A 23,067-nucleotide genomic window follows, 5' to 3' on the forward strand; every position below is an offset into this window, starting at 1 on the left:
CTTACTTTGTAGCTTTCGATGTCCTCTACTACATTCATACAAATTTTGTACTGAAACAGACTATTTTGGTCTCTTGTTTCTCATGTTGTGTCAGTTTTATCCTTTCAAACCACAGCTTTTTTTTTTTTTTTAGATAAAACAAGTTTGGACCTAAGGCTTAGCAAGCCAGTAGCTCCGCAAGTACCACCCAAAAAACCAATGCCTCCAAGCAAATCATCTAATCTGCTGAAATCCGTTGTACCTCCTCCAAAGCGTCCAGACAAACCTGCCTTACCCACACCTGTATCCAAGTAAGCTGTTTCTTCATGCTCAGCTTGTTAATGATATTTAGAGTTTGGTATGCTTTATTGCCTCGATTCTCATTCAGAGCTTTGTGTGCTGGAAAAGTGATGACAGTTACAATATCTTTTTGATTTTGTCCATTGGAATTGGTTATTTTAATTATTCGTTTTTTCCTTGATTTAGCTACACAATCTCAAATGATTGTGAGCTTCTGAAATATCCTTTCGTTTAGGAGAAAGAAAAGCATGAAGGACTGTTTGATCCTTCTAAATGCAATTGTTTTATAATGTCATATGGGTTCCAAGATGCACACAGTCACCTTGAAGGGACGAGAAAGTACTCTTCATGGGAAATATGTATACCCCTGTCCTAGGTGCCCTACTGTATTATTGTCTGGGTCCCTAATGCTGACTTTGCGGTCATAGGGGAACATAGATCATGCGTGTGCAGCATGACATAGGCCTGTCTCATGGACTGCGGTCTTACTGGACCAGGATGGGGTGCCTAAAGCATTATCCTCATAGTGGTGGAGGCCTACTGCCTTCACTAGGACTTAAACAGCACAAACTTGGTGGTGGCAGCACACCATATGATGATTGGAAGTAGTGACCAGGTCGTTTTCCTGTGTCATTGGAGTGAGGCCAACTTGCTCACTCACCTTTTTAAACTTTCGGCTGCTGTGTTCACTCACCCTTAGCCTAGCTTAGATGGATTTAGAATTGCATGTGTGGTGAAAACATGTGCTGAGTGCATGTGAGCATGGAGGGAATGCACTACATTTAGAGTGCAGTTTGGAACAGTGAGCACATGGTAAGTGTGTGTGTGCTGGCAGAGGGTGTTTAAAGTGACCGTCTGGTGCAGTACAGAGAGACTGTAGTATTGGACATAGGGTGCAGACTATGTGCAGATGCGTGTGGAAATGCTGTTGAAAGCATAGGACATGGGCACAAAAATACTGAACAGTCAAGTGTGTTGTGAATGTATGCTGAGTGCAGAATTGCCTGCACTGGTACATGGCAAGGAGGACCATGAGCTCCATTGTGGGAAGCCCGGGCCTGCCTTGTCAAAACATGAAGAGTGGCAGAATCTCCCCAGCCAGAATTATATATTGCTTCATTCCTGTAAGATGGGTGAGACAAAAATTGAATGAGTGAGAATTAGGCTCTATTTCTACATTTCAAAGGGCTCTTTGATTCAGTGACAGATCACAAGGAAAGGGCATGTACATATCTCAGAATAAGGGAGATGAAGCGGATCAGGGAATCGTAAACAGTAGGGCTGAGGGCCCAGGATTAACCTTTGATACACAGATCACTGTGGCTGACATCCCAGTGTGAACTCAGGTCACTCTTCGGAATCTTGTTGTGTGTTAATCAGCTTCGGGAGAATATCTGCTGTGACCGATATCATTCAGAGGGAAGGATGAAAGAAAGTACTATCCATATCAAAGAAGCAGAATCCCAATATAAAGCTTCAAACACAGCCAGACCCTAAATCACATTTGTTGTCTGATGAAGACATAAGTAGGGGAATCTGATTCCCCCTACTTTGTCATCTGCCGAGCATTCCGCTGGGCTGCCTTAGAAGGGGAAGCTCTGGAAGACTTCTGCCTGTGTCCTGGACTAGAGCCCAGCGTGCTAGTCTCCTTTCTGGGAGAGGTGAAATCACTCGGAGAAACCAAGATTATTTGCCCTGGAATCTGGAGCATCATTATCTGCTCGATAACCAAGACTGGTGTTCCTGTGAGGGAGAGGGGTGTGTTTGAAGGAGCGAGAGCCAGACAGGAGTCCAGACGTGTGGGACTCCTGAGTGCGGTGTAAGGAACTGTGCCACACTAATCGGGCCGTTGCCCTCTTTGTGGAATCTGTATGCCAGGAGGGACTGCTGGGTGCAAAGGACAGTTGTGCATCGATCGGGTGTTGAAGAGGCGACTCCGTATGCCAGGAGGGGTGTCGTGTGTTGCAAAACTGAAGGGGGATGGGAGCACACTGCTTCACCTCCCAGCACAATGTGCTGCAAAACTGTATTGCCTTGATTGGGATGTTGCCCGAGGGCGGGACATTGACACAGCCCTGTGTGCCAGGAGGGCATGCGGTGGAGGCAACCTGAAGCCAACGTGAGTGGAGGGTGAGGTTTGTTGGAGTGACCCCGTATGCCAGGGGAAGGGATTGGGGTGGCACTCAAAGCTCGAAGTCTGGAGGTCCGAGTTGTTGCCTGTGACCCCAACTTGCTGCTACAACTAGACGAGGAAGGCTTTGTTTCTGAGGAGACCCGAGGACTGAGGAGACACAGTTGAAGTCCCGCCAGAACAAGGAGAATTCCTCCATCCCCAAGGCGGGAATAATAAAACTTACTGCATGTGACTGGAGCCGGAGAAACTCCAATCGTCCGAACGCTGGTAAGCGAGGCTCAGGAGAGTGTGCCAGCGCTCCCCAGGAGCTGCACAAGTGAAAAGGTGCAGCCCGACTTTGCCAATCCGGGCCTGGACTGCACTGCTGCCAGGGCTCGTACCGCGGGAGCGAGTTAGCAGAGAACTGGGCCCCGGGGGGTATACCACCTTTGGTTTTTGTAACCCTACTTAAAGCTAACTGACTACATCTTATTGACTTAGTCCAAGAGGGAGAAGCCCCACGAATAGGGCCCAGTAGTTTACATTCACTGCATGTTGCAAGATGTGAGTGAGACATAACAGCACACCTATCACGTGGGAACTTAGTAACCTAGGGGGGAGGGGGTGTGACCTGGCAACCGCTAGTGTGCCTACCTCAAAGGGGATTGTTTGTGTTATTGAATGTTGTAACTTTGCATGTGTAGAATTTAAATACTTCTTTTATACAAAAAAGGTATTTGACTGGATATTGATTTATTGTGGGTGCTGAATGCATGTTGGGTTGTCATATTCACTAATCTGTATCTACACTTTCTCAGAGGGATCCTTGACTGCTTGTTCTCCGTTACCAATTGAGTCCGGTGCAGGAGGCGGCACTTGACCCAATTGAGAGGGATCCACAGTAGGGCGGGCCCTGGGACAGCAGGAGTAAATTACCCAATCACCTAGGTTGGGCCCAGAGCTCTGTGCTTGCCGTGTGGTCCTCTGAATGGGGTTCTGACACTCCTACTAAAGGTAAAGCCAAAAAACATCTAGATGGAATACTAAAAGATTTTTTCAGGTTATCTTGGGTTCATTTTGCGACTGAACTGCTACCATCTACTTGCTTAACTAAATTTCATAACTAAGACAAACGCCAAGAATAGTTGCGGTTTCTAGCCTGAAGGGCCAGTGAAGTATGTCCTGTGGTGCATTTTCTTGGTTCTCAAATTACAACCCTTATTCGAGACAAGTGACCTCATATGCACTGCGCAGTTCGCAGGAAACCAGATAATGAAATATGATCATTACAAGAATTGTTGTGTAAAGAATCAAAACTGCTATAATGGGGTGACTGCCCTCTCTATAAAGTATACTTTGTCAGTCCGAGTGAATCATTTTGTTTTTTTTAATCTAATTCTTAGAAATGTTGAGGGCTTTGTTACAGATAACTGTATATGGTGGATGGAGTTGTCTTTAATGTAAGGATTAAAACTTGCTTCTTTTAGGTCTTGCTGAAATAATGTTGCTCTTCCAAAGATTGCACTCGCTTGTTTTATTGTTCACAAGCTATTATGTTCGTGTTTATAATAATCTATTAAATACATCCATTACCTGCTACAATACCTTCAGCTGGTCTGAGTTTTTTCATCCTGTGCTATATAGCACCCTCATTTGTCTCATGGTGCAGGTGCACTGTTTAAAGCTGTGCCTATATAAAACTGTTAAGCAAATAGTAAAGTAGTAATTGTACACCTTAATAATAAAGATACAAGTCTACAAATTTAATATATTGATTTGAATGCCACTCTAAGTTGATGCAGTCTAGGTTTAAGTATCACAGAAAGTCTGCTCTGCAAAATAACGTTATTTTCTTGTACTTTTATACATTTTGGGTGGACTTTCATAGGTTTTGATATGCTAGTAAATCTGTTACTCTGGGAGCCACCCATAAGACAACTCGCTCCATAACCTGAAACCATTGAGCACCAACCCCATAGCACTGTCTGTAGTCAGGAGTCAGAAGCAGTAGGCCTCAGATCAGCTCAAAGCAATAACTCTTCTACCCTCCTAGTTGATGCATATTTCTTGTGGACGAGAGACTAATTGTGTTTCTTCACAAAAGGGTGGAAAGCACCTTATTCAGGTGGGTGCTAGTGACAATAAAGGACATGTTTTGCATGGAATACCACTTCACCCACCAGGAAATTATTGATCTAACCAGGATCCCTTATCTTTTATACTAGAGGTGAAATCCATGCTTGCCAAAAGAACAAATTTGTGTGTTGATGTTTTAAATGGAATAAATAATGATAGGCAACTTAGTACAGGTTTTAGTGTTATTATGGCACTATTGGCTGAGAGGACATTTTTAAATGGTCACAAACAATTTTAGACAGAGAGCAAGTGTGTGTTCACCCTAAAGATGATACTTTGAATTCACTAAAAAGAATAATGATTGATTGATTGATTGATTGCTTTATTTCGATATGCATATATCATAAAAGCAGTACAAAAAGATAAAAACAGCATGTCGAAATAAGTAAGACTGTACAGATATTATGAAAATTAAAAACACGTTAGATCAGCATAAATTAGATAAAAAAGGATTAAATTGATGTGGACAGTCTTCTAAGTCTAATCAACCAGGCCCATTTTAAAAACTTAGCAACAGCACAAACAATAGGAGGGGCTGTATTAGTTAAAAGAATCCGAAGGGCAACGGAGTGCTGACGAGTCCCCAGTTCTCTGCAGATGGGACCAAGCCAACGTGATCTGGGGCGACCATAGTCCGGGCATTCGAAAAGGAAATGTGGCACCGTCTCTGGTTTATCCTGGCAAAGAGCACAGAAGCGTGATGTGGGCAGGGCTTTATTCCACCTCGAGCAGAGTTCGGCCAAGGGCAAGGTTCCTAGCCGGAATTTGATATACAAGGACCTATCCATAGCAACTGATATAATATCCATGTATGGCTCGTACAAGACAGCGTCTTTGAACAGCAGGAAAGCTGCGGTGGTTTTGCAGTGCTGCTGACTTCTAGAGCGCTTCACACAAACCCACTCCCAGAAAAGTTTTTTTAAAATCTTCTTTGGAGGAGCGGAGTGACTATGCCAGCAAGAGTCCAAACCTAGTTCCCCTAAGAGATGTTTTATGTCCTTCAGCCATTTGATGCTACTCCAACCATCAGCGTGCATCACTTCTGCCAAGCCATTGGCATAGGATTGTAGCTCCGGGACCCTCCACAAGCGTGCCCAGAGCAGAAGGGGACGAAGCCGAGCCTGGTCCCTTATGGCTTTACAGCCAGTGTCCATGAGCACTGGGATGGTCGGGCTGCTCGATGGAATGGCAAGGAGATCCTTGATAAATTTGTTTTCGGCCTTGCTTAATGGGTCAACTTTGCCCAAGCCCCACAGTTCCGATCCATAGAGTGACGCTGGGACCGCACGTACTTTGTAGATCTCAAGTATAGGAGCAACACAATGTTTTGTAGAGTTATTGTACTCCTTAAGAAGGGCGCCCCCCACCCTTTTGTGCGCCAAAGTCATTTTATCAATGTGGGCAGTCCAGCTCATCGCATCATTCAGTCGGATTCCCAGATAATCAAATTCTGCCACTCTTTCTAGGGGTATAGAGTTCAGAATTGGAGGGCGGCCAAGTTTGCGAGGTGGATGCATGACTAGGTACTTAGTCTTGTCTATGTTGATGACGAGGCCATTGGTGGTACAGAAGTCCTGGAAGCGGTTCAGCAGTGTCTGTAGACCTTGGGGGGTTTTAGAGATGAGGAGGGTGTCGTCGGCGAACAACAGAGTTGGAATTTTTACTCCTCCCAAAATGGGGGCGTCTGATGGTTCGCCCAGAAGATGATCTACCACCCCGTTAATGTAGAGGGAGAATAAGGTAGGGGCCAAAACACAGCCCTGTCTTACTCCCCTCTCGACCCTGATCTTATCGGTCTTTTCCCCATTCAGCCCCCATCTAACCTGGGCATAGGTGTTGGTGTGCAGGTTAATAAGGAGGTTTAGTAAATATGGGGGCATCCCTAAACCGTGAAGCACCCTCCAAAGTTCCTCCCTTGGTACCAGGTCAAAGGCAGTCTTAAGGTCAATAAAGGCCAAGTAAAGACTGCCTTTGCCCAGTACCACCACCTTCCAGTGTAATAACAAAAGCCTAAAGACCTGTTCAATAGTTCCTGTACCCGAACGGAACCCAGCCTGCATGTCGGACAGAATGTGGTTGTCGTCCACCCATTGAGTAATTCTCCCCAAGATGGTTTTCCCAGCCAATTTCTGGCTTGAGTCTATTAGGCTTATAGGCCTATAGTTCCCGGGTAAGTCCCGACTGCCCTTTTTGAAAATGGGGACCACCTCCGCACCTCTCCAGGAGTCAGGCACAGGGCCTCCCCCCATGATTGCGTTGAGGAGTGCAGAGATTAATACCCCCCATTCTTCCGGGTAAGCACGGAGGATATCCCCCGGTAGGCCATCCGGACCAGCTGCTTTCAAAGGGACCAAGGTTTTGATCTGCTTTGTTACATCCAAGGGAGAAAACAGTTCCAGGTCACGAACTAGGGTAAAGGGTGGGAGTTTAAAGGAATCATTAAGTGGGCCTTCGACAGCAGAATAGAGATTTTGGAAATGGGAGAACCAAGTCTGGGCATTGATGGTACACGTCCTCCGGGAGTCGTCAGGACGATTCCTTTTGCCCACCATGTCCCAAAAACCTTTGGCATCTTTCCCACGACTGGCAGCCAGGAGGTCCTGCCAGAAATTAACCTCCCACTCCATCCTTGCATTTTTCTGGCAGAGTGCATAGTATCTCCTGGCCTCCCTAGTCCTAGACGGTAATTTGGACTTGACTGCCTCGATGAGAAGTGACTTCGCCTCCCTACACTTCTGATTGTACCAGCCCTGACCCGATCGTAAGCTTGGTTTCCTTCCACTCGGGTGAGCTGGAACTAAAAAGAGGTCGCCAATGGCCTGAATTATGACACAGAACCTGGGTGCCACCTCCATCAGCCCTTCCTCTTGACAATCAAGATTGGCTAGGGCTGAAACCAGAAGCTGCCTAATCACAGAAGTTTTCTCCTCCGAAAGAGCTAGCTTCGCCCACTTTAACCTTCGACCACAGTTTGTAACCACTGACGGGTCCGGGGCGGGGTTGCAAGGAGATCTACTCACGGTGCTATTGAAACACCTGTGGGACAGGGTGAGGGACAGGAGATTGTGGTCACTCTCTACAGAAGGTACAATTACCATGTCCTCCACCAGGCTCCACAGGTGTATGTCAAGGAGAAAATAATCAATCCGTGACATATGCCCTGGCCTGTTGTAGGTGTGCGCCCCTACTTTGTCGGACCTAGTCCTGCCGTTGGCAGCTCTAAGACCAAACTCCATAACTAGTGAGTTGATCTGGAGGGCCACTTCTGTCCACTTTTTAATAGGACTAAGCTCGAGGGGCGGAATCCCCCACCCATTATCAAGTTCCTCTTGGTCTGCTAGGTATTCCACGTCCAGGGGCTCGAAAGTGCAGTTCAGGTCACCTGCCAGCAAGGTACAGGACCTGTGGGGAGATGAGCGGAGTTGGGCTTCCAGACAAGCTATTACTGGGGATTCTCTTCCCCCCTTAGTGCCACGGGCGTAGATGTTAAAAATGTTTAGAATAACTCTGCCCTGGGAATTTCTCAGCAAAATATTTAGGAGATCAGGGCAATTAGTGTCCCTCTCCTCCACCCTACAGTTGAGTTCAGTGGCTACCCAGATTAACAGGCCACCGGAAGAGAGCAAGTGTGTGTTCACCCTAAAGATGATACTTTGAATTCACTAAAAAGAATAATGAGGAATCAGAGGCAGCAGGTGTTTTGCAAAGTAACACAAGGAAGACAGATGTACGCACAACAATTGTAATTGCACTAACAGTCCCCCTGTATTGGCAGCAAGGTAACAATCCTCCCAGACTCTGAGTCAGCCTTTTTGTTTCAGATGTTGAGGAAGAAAACCATCTTAAGAACTCTGCAAACTCTCCTGTATGACCGAGGCGGTTTTGCTGTCTCATATTTTCACATCCATTTTCTGGTTGCCCTGGCCCAATTTGTACGTTCATTGTTCCACCCTGATGTCAAACCAGAATGGGTTACATCAAACCAGAACGGGTCTTGGCAGACCCCATACCTTTAAACACGCTATTACCACAGGGCATTCGTCTGGACCCAATGGATGTACAGAAACACCATCTACCACTTGTTGAGCATGGCACAGTCTCCGTGGGATACTGGGTTGCAACTTATCATATTCCCCCGCTCTCCCTCCCTCTCTCATCGAACCCGTGGCTACCAATAATGTCTGAAAAGCTGGTACAACGCACCATGACTACACATAATATTCACACCTTTGGCGATCTATTCCACGACAGACATGCAATGACACATACTGCAGATACTTTATCTGCGAACATTATGGCCATGAACAGGTTTATTTTTTTACCAAGCTCCACGATACACTAGTCACGTATGCCCTCCTACTGACCCCTGCACCCCCAGCCCCATGCTATACTGAATATTTACGGCTCCTAAACCCTCACATGACAGCAGGGTGCGTAGACGCTGGGAGACTTATTTGGGTCACCACATCACTGATAAGGAAAGGGTTTATTGCTGCACACAAATTAAATGGGACTCTCCCAATCACATTTTAGTTTCCTACACAGATCCTACAGCACCCCCTCTGGGCTTGCCAGAATTGACCCCTCCAGATCTTCCCTTTGCCCCAAATGCCATTCAAACAGTCTTTCCACATATGACCTGCCCCGCCATTGCCAAGTACTGGATGGGTGTATTTGACATGCTATTGCAGAAGATTTCCTTCACCCTAGCCCCCTCCCCATTTTTGGCACTGCTGGGCAACATCCCCTCCATTCCAAGGAATCGTCCGCAGACTAGCTGCTATTGCCCTGTTACTAGCAAAAAGGGAGGTTGCACCTCATTGGGGCAGAGCCGTATGTCCTACTACCAAAGCTTGGCTGCACAGCATGTCTTGCTGCGACATGACCAGCGAGATCTATGCCATGCTGTAACCCATTCCCACCCATTCGCTCTTATCTGATTTCCGTAGGCACCGTCACTCTGTCCTCAACCCAGACAACACCCATAGACGCACCAGCCTCTGATTGTACCTATTAGGGCACCAATGTTTAACTGTACTCAAATGTTTCACCTTTCAGTTTTTAATAATAAATAGAAGGCCTCACTCTCTGTTCCTCCTTCAATTATTTAATACAACAGGATTATCAATATGATGTTGCCCCTATATACCATTGTATCAGGGTGTATGCTTCTCCCTTTATTGTAATCAATGCTTTCTTCTATGATCTTTGGTCATTTCTTTCATGGGGAATCTATGAAAGCCATTAAATAAAGCTTTTTTTAAAATAAAAGAATAGCTTAGCCAATTTACAAAGTTAGCCCTTCACATTCCAACTCAATTCAATTTGTATGCGGAAATACTCTGAAGCTTGGGTGATAGTAACCCCAGACCAGGGGGTCTCTGGAGTCATCAGGCAAGTATATTGGATAGAGCTGACTCCATAGCCACCAGCAAGAAAAGAATAGAACAAAAAAATGATGACAAAATATATTCCTTTAATATTGAAGGACTTGCAAAGGTTTTTATTAAAGAGTAGTCCTTGAAGAAATCAGTCAGACTGAGCAAATCTGGAAATGTTCAAGACCAGTCTTTAAGTCTCGCTTAAGGCCTTTGAAAGTCTATTGAAGATGACAACATAGTAAGATGTCATACCAAGTTCTACCTAGTAGTGATAGATTTAAAGCATGTGATGTACAAGAGTTCATCCCTAACATGGCAAGTACCTCTGTGTGATGAGGCAAATGGTAGTAGGTGAATTCATAGTAAAGCCAAAACATAGAAACCTCATTGGAGGAAACCAAATCTTGGTGAACCAATTTTGAGGAAATCAAAATCAAAAATTGGAGTAACAGTTTTGCATTTTAAAGGAAAGATAATTCTAAAGAAAATACAAAATTACATTAAACTTTGGTGGGGTCTAGGACTGCTGCGGGGTTTTTGGGCTCAGGGTTGGATCATGTGTAGGGTGATGAGCGATTTTTAAAGGTCAGGAATAATTAGCGTTGGGGCATGGAATGGGATTTTTAGGGTTCCAAGATGGTTGAAGTTCAGGGGTGGTGAAGGCTTTTTAGGGCTCACGGATGAGTGGTGTTTAGGTTTTTGAGGTGTTTTCTAGATTTCAGGGATGGGTGGGGTGTAAGTAAAGTAGTTGAGAGGTTTAGGGGTCAGATGGGGGAGTTTAGGACTGGTGAGGGATTTTAAGGTTCAGTTATGGATAGAGGCTGGTGTGGGGAATAGTTAGGGTTCAGGATGTGGTGTAGTTTAGCGTAGTGGGGTGTTTTAAGGATTCAGGGATGGGTTGAGTTTAGATGTAGACAGGAGTATTTAGAGTTCGGGTGAGTAATTTAGGGCGATAAGTTCTTATGGATCATGGATGACTGGTGTTTAAGTACGATGAGGGATTTATTTTTAGTTTAAGGAAGGGTAGAGTTTGGGTGTGCTGAGGTGTTTTATGGGGTATGGAATGGATGGGGTTTAGGCATCAAAAAGGTTTCTAGGGTTCCGGAATGGATGGAGTTAAGAGTAGTGAGTGCTTTTAGGATTCAGGGATGATGTATTTTTGGGGTAGAAAGGGCTTTTAGGCTTCAGGGATGAGTGTTTAGGTGTGGTGAGGGATTTTAGCGGGCAGGGATTTATTGTGTTTAGCGGTTGTGAGGGGTCAGCAATGGATGTTTACGAGTGTTGATGGCTCAGGGAATTAGAAGCATAACAAAAGAATTGTTTGACAATGTAGATGATATAAATATGAAATAATGTCCCCTAAAATAAAGCACTGAAATAAATGACTGCAACAAAAAGGTTTCTGAAATTAAGACCTGCAACCATTGCATTTATATATAATAAATAAGCAATCAAAATCCAATTTCGACGAAAAATACGTTATTTTAATTGGTTTCTAAGAAAATGTAAATGCCATTCATACTGAACATTTCCATTAAGTAGTTTAGATGAAATGGTTTTGCAGCGTAAATCCTTTTCTGGATTCACATGCTGTGTATTATTCAGCCATCTAGTGGTTGGGTTCGGAATAGTCCTTGTTTGTTATTTTTTTTCTTCTTTTGGGCATGGTCGACCACCATTTGGTGCCAGGTATGTCCCCTGTGTGACCGCATACAGCACTCTGGAGGTTGTTGTGCGTGGTAGCCATCTTCTGATTTTTTTTTTTCCCGCCGTTGGGTCTGGAAGCAGGATGGGAAGCTCCGAAGTTTTTTCTGGCTATCCCCGAAAAAAGAAGAAAACGCAGAAAAAAGTTCAGGTGAACTACACCGAACATCAACGACGCAACCGAAGTTAAGAACAGGACTCTGTGATTGACACACAAGACATCTAAGGTCGACAAATGGCGAGGTAGGGGCCATGGAAAACCCCTTTCAAGTTCTGCCCAGAGTGCCACCACAAGTTTGCACAACGCGATCCACACGACGTGTGCAACCTCTACCTACCGAAGGAACATAAGGACAAGGACTGTGAGGCCTGCACAACATTTCTGCCAAAAACTCTCAGGACTCGTCGAAAGCATAGAGCGGCCCACTACCCCTCCATGTCTCAAACATCAAAGAAGCCTTCTCTTAAGGTCCTGGGCCTGTCCAGTGACGACACGCACCAGGGAATGCCAGCAGAGTCGATGCACAAGAGATCGGACGTCAAAATTCTGGAACGAGATTCCGAGAAACCACAGGCCCACAAGAAGGCGAGCGACACAGGGAAGAAGACGCACATCCGTCTGTACCGAAGGGCCACGAAGGAAAGGCACAACCCAAGGCAGCCAGACGCTGAGTAAACAGGTGATCGAAGGTCAGCCGTAATCTAAACAACCCCATGGGACCCTACTAAGGGATACTGAAGAGGGAAAGTCTCATAAGATGCCAAAAACAAGGGTCAAACACGAACCCCCGAAGGGAAGCATGACACCGTCAAAGGGCGCAAGCTCGAGCAAAGAAAGAAAGTCTCCAGTTTCTTACGCCGAGAAAACACTCTAGGTCGAGAAAAAGAGAAAAGGACTCAAGGCTGAGATGGCGACGCTCCTCCAGAAGAAAAAGGAGTTCGACACGACCCGAAAGTCCCGGTCACCGATCTGGGAAACGTTGACACCGAAGCAGAAGAGTAGGACATCCTCTGATCCCCTCCAACACCCGAACCTCCCGAAGAAGATCCAGAGGACTATGGAGAAGCTCCAGAAGAGAAGGAAGGCTAAGAAAATTTCGAGGACACATGGAATGACCTTGACACCAAAAGTCCTGAAGAGGAGATATGCTGCTATCTGTCGAAGGCATCACGACAAGATAATATAGCCTTCTACAACTAGCTGGTGAAAAGGGCAGTAAACCCTTTCAGGGTGCCCCTCGAGGAGGAAAAAAGAGACTGGTTTCCTGCTGGAAACACTGGCCCCTGCCAACAAGGGAACACGGTACTTGCCAATGCTACCAAGCATCCTAGACGAGGGCAAGGAAGCCTTTAACCCCTACCGCGCTACCGCGTTTTCCCGCTGTGCGCTGAAAACAAAAAAATGGCTTGTTTATGACAAAGCCAGCTCGTCATCCGCGTAGCGTACAAGGCCTCCTCCAAGGACCCTAAAATATTCAGGGCAACACTGTGCCTGACTCCATTGTCATCATCATGGCCCGAAGAAGAGCTAATGCACTCTCTAACACTGGACCCCCACCAGAAAAAGAAAGCAAGCACTATTTGTGAAGGACAATGAAACAGCCAGAGCGATGGGAGCCCTGCAGCAAAGAGGTGCCTTCAAAAGAGGTGGGTTCAACAACAGAAAACCCACGGAAAGAGGGGCATTTGGCCAATGACAGCAAATGTCGCAACTAGCAACAGGGCCAAGGGAATGGACAACAAAACAGGCCAGCAATCAGGATACCAATCTTGGCAGCAACAACCCATGCAGCCCTTTCGAGGAAGGGCAGAGGCCAGCCCTCTAGAGGAAGAGGAAACTGCTCAAATGACTCCCAAATACAACAGGACCCACATCAAACACCAGTGGGAGGAAGAATATCACAATTCATCAAAACAGTGGCAACAATCACAACAGACAATTGGTTATTAAATCTGGTGAAATACTGGTATTGCATAGAACTAACAGACACCACCTGCAAACCCACCAAAAACAAAAAGTTTAAACAAACAAAAACTCATACAGTTAAATTCGGAAATAAAGGAACTACTGCAAAAACAAGCAATAGAATTAGTACGAAAACAGGAGGTTTTCAAAGAAAACTATTCACCATACTTCCTAGTTCCCAAACAGGACCTATCACTAAGGCCAATTCGGGACCGAAGATTGATTAACAAGTTCATCCTAACACAAAACTTCAAGATGGCTACGCTACAAGAAATAATCCCCTAAATACAAAAAGGAGATTACATGGTAACAATAGACCTCGAGGATGCCTACTTACAGATTCATATGAACGAAACACACAGAAAATACCTAAGGTTTCTACACAGAGGAACACACTATCAATTCAAGGTACTCCCTTTCGGAATCAAGTCCGCACCAAGGGTTTTCACCAAGTGCCTAGCTGCAGTGGCGGTACACCTAAGAGAAGGGATACATGGTTACCCTTACCTGGACGACTGGCTCCTAAGGGCAAACACAAGACAGAGAGGCCTCAAACACATTCAAACAGCTATTCACACACTGCAAAATCTAGGGTTCTCTATAAAACACAAGAAGTCAGCCAGAAAGAGAAAAGACTTTCCTAGATGCAAGACTAAACTCAAGAATCGCGTGGGCACTTTATTTATTTTATTTATTTATTACATTTATAAAGCGCCTGACTCACCCCATCTGGGGTATCTCCGCGCTAAAGACAGCAGTAAACACAGCACTGTGGGGGTAAGAGGGATTGAAAAGAATTTTTTTTAAAAGCTGAGTCTTACGTTTTTTTCTGAATGTCAAGTAGTTGGCTTCCTGGCGAAGATCCAGAGGTAGTTGGTTCCATAATTTGGGGGCTAAGTAAGAAAAGGATTTACCTCCTAATCTAGTCTGCTTAATGCGAGGAATGATGAGCAAACTTTTCCCTTCAGATCGTAGTGAGCGTGTTGGAGTATATTTGACTAGGCATACTCTACGCAGAAGAGAATACAGGCAATAAAGCAAGAAACATCACTCTACCACAAGGGTCAGTCTCTGACAGTGAGGAGGGCATTGAAACTTATGGGCATGATGGCATCATGCATACCACTCATTCCTCACGCCCGCCTACACATGAGCCCATTTCAAGAATGGCTGACCAACTACTGACCCCAAGCCAAAGGGAGTCTGGAGGATCCTAGTGGTTGTTACGCACAGGCTGCAAGCAGAAATACAATGGTGGGCATCCAACAACATAGCACAAGGCAAACCTTTCAGTACCCCAACTCTTTGTGTGACCATCACTACAGATGCATCACTCAGCTAATGGGGAGCACACCTCAAACAGCTGAAAGTACGTGGTCAATGGAACAAACAGGATTACATAAAACACATCAACTACTTAGAAATCAAGACAGAGTTCCTAGCACTGAAAGCATTTCAGAAACACATTCAGGGGAAAACTGTGTTGATCCAAATGGACAACACCACAACAATGTTCTACCTCAACAAACAGGGAGGTACAAAATCATACCCACTGAACAAGCTAGCACAGGAAATCTGACAATGGACAGTATCCCAAGTGATCAATTTGCAAACAGTACATCTTCTAGGGGTGGACAACACAACAGCAGATTAACTAAGCAGACAGAACTGTTCGCACAAATGGGAACTGAACCACAAAAAGTACAAAACATCTTTAATCTCTGGGGAACAACAGCGATAGACCGGTTTACAATAATACAGAACAAGAAATGCTAGTTTTTTGCCTCGAGGTTTCCACACCACCTGTCAAGAGGGAATGCCCTGTCACTAAACTGGTCAGGGACATTTGCATATGCCTTTCCTCCAATACCCCTAATCCAAAGCGTGCTAGAAAAGACAAGACAACCAGGAACAAACCTAATTCTTATTGCCCTGCAGTGGCCAAGACAGACATGGTACTCAAGCCTGTTGGACCCGTCTAGGGCAAGGATGATCAAGATCAAAACATACTAGGACCTATTAACAAAGCAACAGGGCCAAATCTTCCACCCGAAGCCAAAGATGCTTCAACTAGCGGCCTGGCACCTGAAAACGTAGCGTTTGGTCATTTCTACCTGCCTCAACGAACAATGGAAATCCTAAAGGGAGTAAGAAGTCAAACTACGAGAAAATGCTATGCCGCAAAATGGAAGTGATACACCTCCTGGTGCACAGCTAATAACCTTATAAATGCAATCACCACACAAACAGTGATCACCTATCTAACTCACCTCCTAAACAACCACAATAACTACTCAAGCATAAAGGTGCACCTCGCTGCTATCGTAGCATACACCAGGGGGAAAAAACATGCAAAAGCTTTTTCACAAGGCCTGCCCTAAAACGATTCCTAGAAGGATCAAAAAGAATTGCTCCCCCTAGAACAGCACTAGTACCCATGTGGAGTCTAAATACAATACTCGCGTAACTAAAGACAAAACCATTTGAGCCCATGCATAAGGCACAACTCAAGCTCATCACCTTAAAAACAGCCTTTCTCATTGCGATAACATCCTTACAGAGAGTAAGCGTGTTACAAGCATTAACCATACATGCAAATACACAAGGACAGGGTAATTTTAAAGACAAACCCACAGTTCCTGCCGAAGGTGGTATCAAAATACCACTTAGACCAAAATATCCTCCTCCCAGTCTTTTTCAAAGACACAAAGACTAAGGGAGAAAGAAGCCTGTATACCCTGGATGTAAGGAAGGCACTACTTTACTACTTACAAAAAACAGAACAAACATGAAAATCCAAGCAGTTGTTTGTGGCCTATGCACACACCAACACAGGGTCGCCTGTCACAAAGGCAAGAGTCTCAAGATGGATAGTCCAAGCTATCTAAATATGCTATGCCACTGCTAACCAGGAATTAACACAGCCAACAGCTCACTCCACGCGAAAGAAGGGAGCAACTCTGGCATTTATGGCCAATGTGCCCATAGACACTATATGTGCAGCAGCTACATGGGCATCACCACACACGTTCACAAAGCATTACTGTGTGGACATACAAATGAAGAAGGAAGCACAAATAGGACAGAACGTACTCCAACACCTGTTCGCAAGGTCTTCCTCTTACCACAGCCTCCCCAGGGAGGGACAAACCGCGACATAATCTGGTTTTCTGGATTCACATGCTACCAACCCGACCTCACCTGCGAGGAAAACAAGAAGGTGTGGAAGAGATTTACAGTAATTATCTAGATAACATCAACAGAACGTCTAACTAAGAAAACAAACAGAAAAAAGAATTTGAAGATATCTACCCCGCAAAACAACCTCCATGGCGCCGTCTGACGTCACACACGGCGACGTACCTGGCACCAAATGGTGGGCGACAGCACCCAAAACAAGAAAAAAAAAGAAAAGGACTATTCCGGACCCAACCACTAGGTGGCAAAATAATGCACAGCATGTGAAACTAGAAAATCCTTTAAGCTGAAAAACTACTCTTACTGGTAAGTAACCATTTCGTTTCTCCGTAATGGTATTCCCTGAAATCGTTTTTTTATTAAATCACATACAACCGAGGCAGATATCAGTTCAGTGTAGGACCAATTGTGGCAGTCTGTTTCAGAAGTATGTTGGCCAAATCTGTGTTGGGAGCGGTGGCAAAGATTAAGTATTCTCCAGTATGAAGCAATTTAACTCAACTTGGCATGGGCTAAATACCATTAATGCTCTATTCTGGGGTTGCATCGAAGGTGTGTGTTCTGGCTATGTCCCCTGAGAAGAAGGTGCAGGCCTTCAATGATGAATAGCGCTGTAGTCCTTGACTCTCCTATTCATCAGAATGTGTGGACCGTGTGAGATGACCTCTGCATACTCCACCCGGGATTTTAATGAAAACGATGTGGTTGGCTTGCCGTATGAGTTCTTTGAGTACCTGCTGTCTCTGTTTCTGTGTCAGTCGACCCATCTGCCTTCGGTGACTGCCTGAGCCTCCTTAGCCTGGGGATATGTCTTGTGCTACTGTCTGGCCTGCAGGTGACCAAGCCCTCACCCTATATAAGAATTCTATAAGGTCTGTGCATAGCATGGCCTATAGTGAACATGCTGTACACTCTGCAATGTATGAATATTATAAGCAAAACTGATGGGTGACAGCATAACTCATAAGTGTGCGTTTAAGGTGCCCTTCGTTGACTGCATGCATATACATGATTGTAGGTTTCTGCATCCGCAGATTAATTTAGAGAGACATGTTTGACTATCTGTGATTCCTAAAGCTCTTCCATTCGCCATATGTAGAAAAACAACTTGTTGAAATGGTTCTAGTAATCTGTTGACCCGTGCTAGTTGGGTTTCTAGCAGTAAGAGATGGTTTGTGTAACCAGACTGATGGAATAAACTGTCAATCAGAGGACATAATACGGTTTTAGTTTATTTGAAATTAAAGTACAGATTGCAGAATAGCACATGCTCAAACTATGTGGAAATGTTGATTTTGAATACTGCCTGGTTCCCTCACAATAAGACCTAAAGAAGACAAGCACATGCAACAAGCACATATGGAATCCTTGACCAGCATAGGCCCGGCTCGGAAAATTCAACTGCTTACTTGCTTGATTGCACTATTGAAAATAGCTTTATGTGGACCAAGATAGGGGGTAAAATGTGCTAAGAGCATCATTGTAGGACTAAAGTAGAACATTTTGCAATTGTCCTTCCTTTCATGGATGATAGATATAAACCTGGAATGTTAATGTCAATCAGTCAGAAACTTTATTTCAGTCGTCTGACCATAAAAGTGCCGAGTGCATTTTAAAACATTACATACAATTTTACACAAAATATATAAAATCAGCAACTTAACTTACACATCTATTATACAAAATTTGATTGGCTATGATATTCGGCTAAAATAAACCTTTCTTTTGTACAAATGGGAGCAATGGCAGCAAAAATCACTAATAGCCCAAAGTTAAACGATAGGGTTCGCTATGCTGTATAGACCTCCAATTTGTATGGGGTGAACATAAATACAAGCTCCGTGATAAAAAGTAAAAAAGAGGATCTTTACTTAAAACATTTGTGGGATGAATACAAGACTTCTGAGCTTTCCTCATGATGCCCCACATGTGGCCCAGAAATTTGGCAAGTGAACATGCCAACAGTGGTCTTGTGTCCGATTTAAGAATACGCAGGGCTTCACCAAGTTCGCGGATTCCCACCTGCTTACAGGTGGGCGTAGTCCACCTGACTTTTGGGTAAGAGTATGCTGGGCAGGTGAATAGGACATGTGCAGGTGATTTGTTTGGTGCAAGAAAGCTAAGGCAGGACTTGGTATAACTTTGGTTACGTTGCCATGTACTAATAAAGGAATTCACGGGAAGTGTACCAAACCTCAACTGCATGTAGAGTCTCCTGTCGCTCGGTGTCTGGATAACGTCAAGGTAGCTTTCCAGGGATCTCACCATCTTGAAGTCGACAAATTCCACTGTTAGCCTACCCCTTGTTATGTTGAGTTCATTCCGGGTTACCCAGTCCCAATACAAAGCTTTCACTTGATGTTTGATGAGAGGAAGTTGGGGATTAGTGTTATTCCATTGGCCCTTAAAACCCAGTGCATTCTAATAAGCATTTTGTGTTTTTTTTATCCAGCCTATCTTATTGAATGTATCAAGGGATCTAACTTCCTCTAGTGCATTGACGTAAGAGCACAGTTCTAGAGTGGATTTTAGTCTCTGCCAAAATAGCATCGGGCATAGTTTGGCCACGTCGGCAATAGATAGCCTGCCCTTATCCAACTTTAGTGGGTGGAGTGGGGTACTCTTGGGTAGTGATGCCACGCTCCTTAAGAACTTATTCTCAGATGTGGAGAGGGCATCCATCCTGTCGAAGCCCACAACTCAGCCCCATATAGTACTCAACTCACCGCCTTGGAGTCGTATATCTCAAAGGCGACTGCAACAGGTTTACTAAATAAGTTACGGTTATTTCCTCAGAGCCCCAACTTGTACTTCATAGTCTCCTTAATTATGTGTGGTTTCCATGCCATGTCGTCCGTTAGTTTAATTCCCAGGTATTCAAAACTACCAACCTTCTCTAGTGGGACACCACCTATACTTGGTTGCCCTCTATAGGCTTTATGGGAATTTAACGTCATGAACTTCATTATTGTTGTATTCATCTTGAGGCCTCGCATGTCACAGAACACTTTGAATTTATTTAAGAGTAGCTGGAGATCCTTCCCCCCCCCGTTTCAGTTTTCTAAACTAACAAGGTGTCGTCTGCGAATAGAAGTGTTAAAATGTTTTCCTTCCCTTGCTTTGGTGCATTAGCTGGGGTTGAAGATATAAATTCAACTACTTGGTTCATAAAGAGGGAAAAAAGAGTTTGCTCCAAACCACACCCTTCGCGAACACCTATATCTGAAAGAGACATGTTAGTGATAGATTCCTTCCTTTAGAATATCCCCAGGCGTTTGACTGGATCCGGAAAAGTTTGCGTAGCAATACCCCTGCGCGCCGGCAGGCGTCGTCTGCGGCTTCGCGTCCGTCGTCGGCGTCGTCCGTGCCGGAATGACGTCGCCGGAGTACTTAGACGCCGCCCATGCGCGCTGACGTCGGTTCTTCTTTTTTCCGCGCCAGCTAGCGCAGATCCGGAGAAGCTCTACCCCTTAGTCATTTTTTGACTAAACTTTTTTGATCTTTTGATCATTGCTCTTTTCGAGTCTTCGGTGCCTGTAGGGATGCCCGGGTTTAAACCCTGTTCCAAGTGCGACCGACTGTCGGTTACCGACCCCCATCGCCGGTGCCTGAAGTGTTTAGGCCTCGACCACGACGACCGCACCTGCTCCGACTGCCGGGCCCTGACGTCGAAGGATAAGCGAGAGCGGTCCCGCAAACGGCTCGAGCTCCGGCAGTCGGCCCCGCGCCACTCAAGGTCCCGGTCCCACACGAGGTCGAGGGACCGGTCGCGGGGTCGGAGTCCTCGCAGCTCCGGGAGTGGACATCGGTCGTCTGGATCCAAGTCCTCCGGTAAGAGGCATGAGAGGTTGGAGAGGCATCATCGTTCCTCCGACCCACCCCGACTCTCGCACGATGCGGCCGGGGGTTCGGGTGACACCACCCACGCGGCTCTGACTGAGTCGCAGGCATCGCCGCCTGCCCCACACCTTCGGGTCCCTGGGCATGGCGCGACGCCGGAGGAGGTCGAGCGGTACCTCATGGCCATGAGGTCCCTCCCTTCTCAGCCGGGTCCCGTGGCGCCTTCGGGCCCAACGGCCCCGGCTGGAGGCCCTAGCGGGTCGGGTGCTTCGGCCCCGGTGCCGCAGGACCTCACCGGATCCGCTTCCGGATCCGGGTCGTCGCCGGTTGACCTCACGACCCTGGCGCCCCCTGTGGACGCCGTCCCCAATGTTCCCTTCGGTCCGACTCTGGCGCCGCTGGGTGCCGCTTCCGACGGCCTTTGGAGATTTTTATTTCCATGAGGAGGCCCCGCATGTTGACCCTGTTCTACGGGTGACGAGGGTGATTGGGAGGGGTCTGCGGACCCTCTGGCACAGGAGTGCCAGTCTCAAGAGGACTGGACATATGAGCTTGGGGAGGCCAGTGGTATTGACACTTCGCCAGACACTGGATTAGTCTCCCCTCCCACCGTGGCTATGGAGGAGGGGGCTGCTTACAGTGTAGTGTTGACGAGGGCGGCCAAGGCCTTAAACCTTGAGCTGCCTGTCTCGGCCGTGAGGACTAACCTCCTCACTGAGGTCCTTAAACCGCAGGCAAGCTCCAGTGAGCCTCTGCTGCCGTTTAATGAGGCCTTGTGTGACGTTCTTGTGGGCACTTGATCCAAGCCCGCACAGGTCCGCCTGTGGATAGGAACGTGGCCAGACGCTACCGCCCCTTGCTTTTTGTCCACCCATCCCACCCCCGAGAGCCTGGTCATCCAGGCCTCTACTTCCCAGACCGCATTCCCGACGGCTCCACCCGATCGGGAATCCAAGAGGTACGAACAGTTCGGGAAGAAGGTGTTCTCGTCCCTGAGTTTGCGGAGGGTCGAGATGCAGCGCGATATTCCATCCGGTGTGGGCTGGATACCACGGACTCACTGGGCAGGGCAATGGCAACGACGGTGGCGGTTCGACGAAAACGCCTGTTTGAGGACCGCCAACTTTTCGGCCGATGTCCAGTCCACTCTTCTGGACATGCCGTTCGATGGCAGTCGCCTCTTTGGCGACAAGGCAGTCCATGCGCTTGAGCGTTTTAAGGACTCCAGGGCTACGGTCAAGCCCTTTGGCGTCTTGGCCACATGCCAGCAATCGGGTGCCTTTCGCGTCCACGGAAGGGGCGCCCCCACACGAGCTGCCAGCCACGTGCCGCAGAATGTTATACAGCGCGGTGGCGGCCATGGAAACAGCCGTAGTGGGGGTCGAGGACAACGGCGAGGCCAGTCCACACCTCCCCCCCGCAGCACCTGCCTCAAAACCTTCCTAGTCTGTGTTTTCAGGCCCATGTGACGCCAGTGGATGGCAGGGTTCGCCATCACCTCCTCAACTGGCGCAATGTCACGTCGGACAGGTGGGCGCTGCAAATCGTCCGAAGGTGCTACTCCCTCCCCTTCGAGGCGTCCCCTCCAGCCATGCCACCGCAATTCCACCGCGTGTCGGGGGATCACTTGCAACTTCTGCAAGAGGAAGTCACGGCCCTCTTGGCCAAGGTGGCCATCAAGCACGTTCCTGGGCCAGAAGTAGGGTGTGGTTGTTACTCCCACTACTTTCTGGTACCCAAGAAGAGCAAAGGGGGCCTACGCCCTAACTTGGACCTATGGAACGTCAGCGGCTTCCTCCGGAAGGAGAAGTTCAAGATGCTGACTTTGGCTCAGGTCTTAGCTGCCCTGGACCCCAGGGACTGGATGGTAGCGTTGGACTTGCAGGACGCTTACTTTCACATCCCCGTCCTGCCGGCCCACCAGCGTTACCTGCGGTTCACAGTAGGCCACGAGCACTTTCAGTTTACCGTGCTCCCCTTTGGCCTTACAAGCGCCCCGCGGTTGTTCACGAAGGTGATGGCAGTGGTCGCAGCTCATCTGCGCCGGTTAGGGGTGCCAGTCTTCCCCTTCCTCGACGACTGGTTGTTGAAGGCGGGCTCGCCCCAGACAGTCGTCAGCCACCTCCAGACTACGGCCGACCTCCTGCACTTGCTGGGGTTCTCCATCAATGTGCCGAAGTCGCACCTGTGTCCCTCTCAGAAGCTCCTCTTTATCGGATCGGTTCTCGACTCGGCGCAGTTTCGGGTTTATCCTCCCGAACAGCGGGTTCGGGATATTCAGGCTCTGATTCCGATCTTTCAGCCTTTATCCCGAGTCTCGGTCAGGTTGACGCTGCGGCTTCTGGGGCTGATGGCCTCCTGCATCCTTCTGGTGCATCACGCCCGGTGGCGGATGTGGACTCTGCAGTGGGACCTGAAGTTTCAGTGGGCCCAGCATCAGGGCAACCTGT

The 23,067-nt window shown here is 46.9% G+C and overlaps 1 protein-coding gene across 2 annotated transcripts in view; it reads left to right on the top strand.

Moving 5' to 3' along the window:
* CD2AP (CD2 associated protein) overlaps positions 1-23,067 on the top strand; it is an 802,607-nt gene that overhangs the window by 455,660 nt on the left and 323,880 nt on the right. For both annotated transcript variants that reach the window (XM_078647692.1, XM_078647691.1), the window contains exon 13: positions 134-290. In XM_078647692.1, coding sequence (XP_078503818.1) covers positions 134-290 — 157 coding nt within the window. The remainder of the gene's footprint in view (positions 1-133; positions 291-23,067) is intronic.

Source organism: Lissotriton helveticus, chromosome 6 (assembly GCF_964261635.1).
Source record: "Lissotriton helveticus chromosome 6, aLisHel1.1, whole genome shotgun sequence".
Taxonomy (NCBI): domain Eukaryota; kingdom Metazoa; phylum Chordata; class Amphibia; order Caudata; family Salamandridae; genus Lissotriton; species Lissotriton helveticus.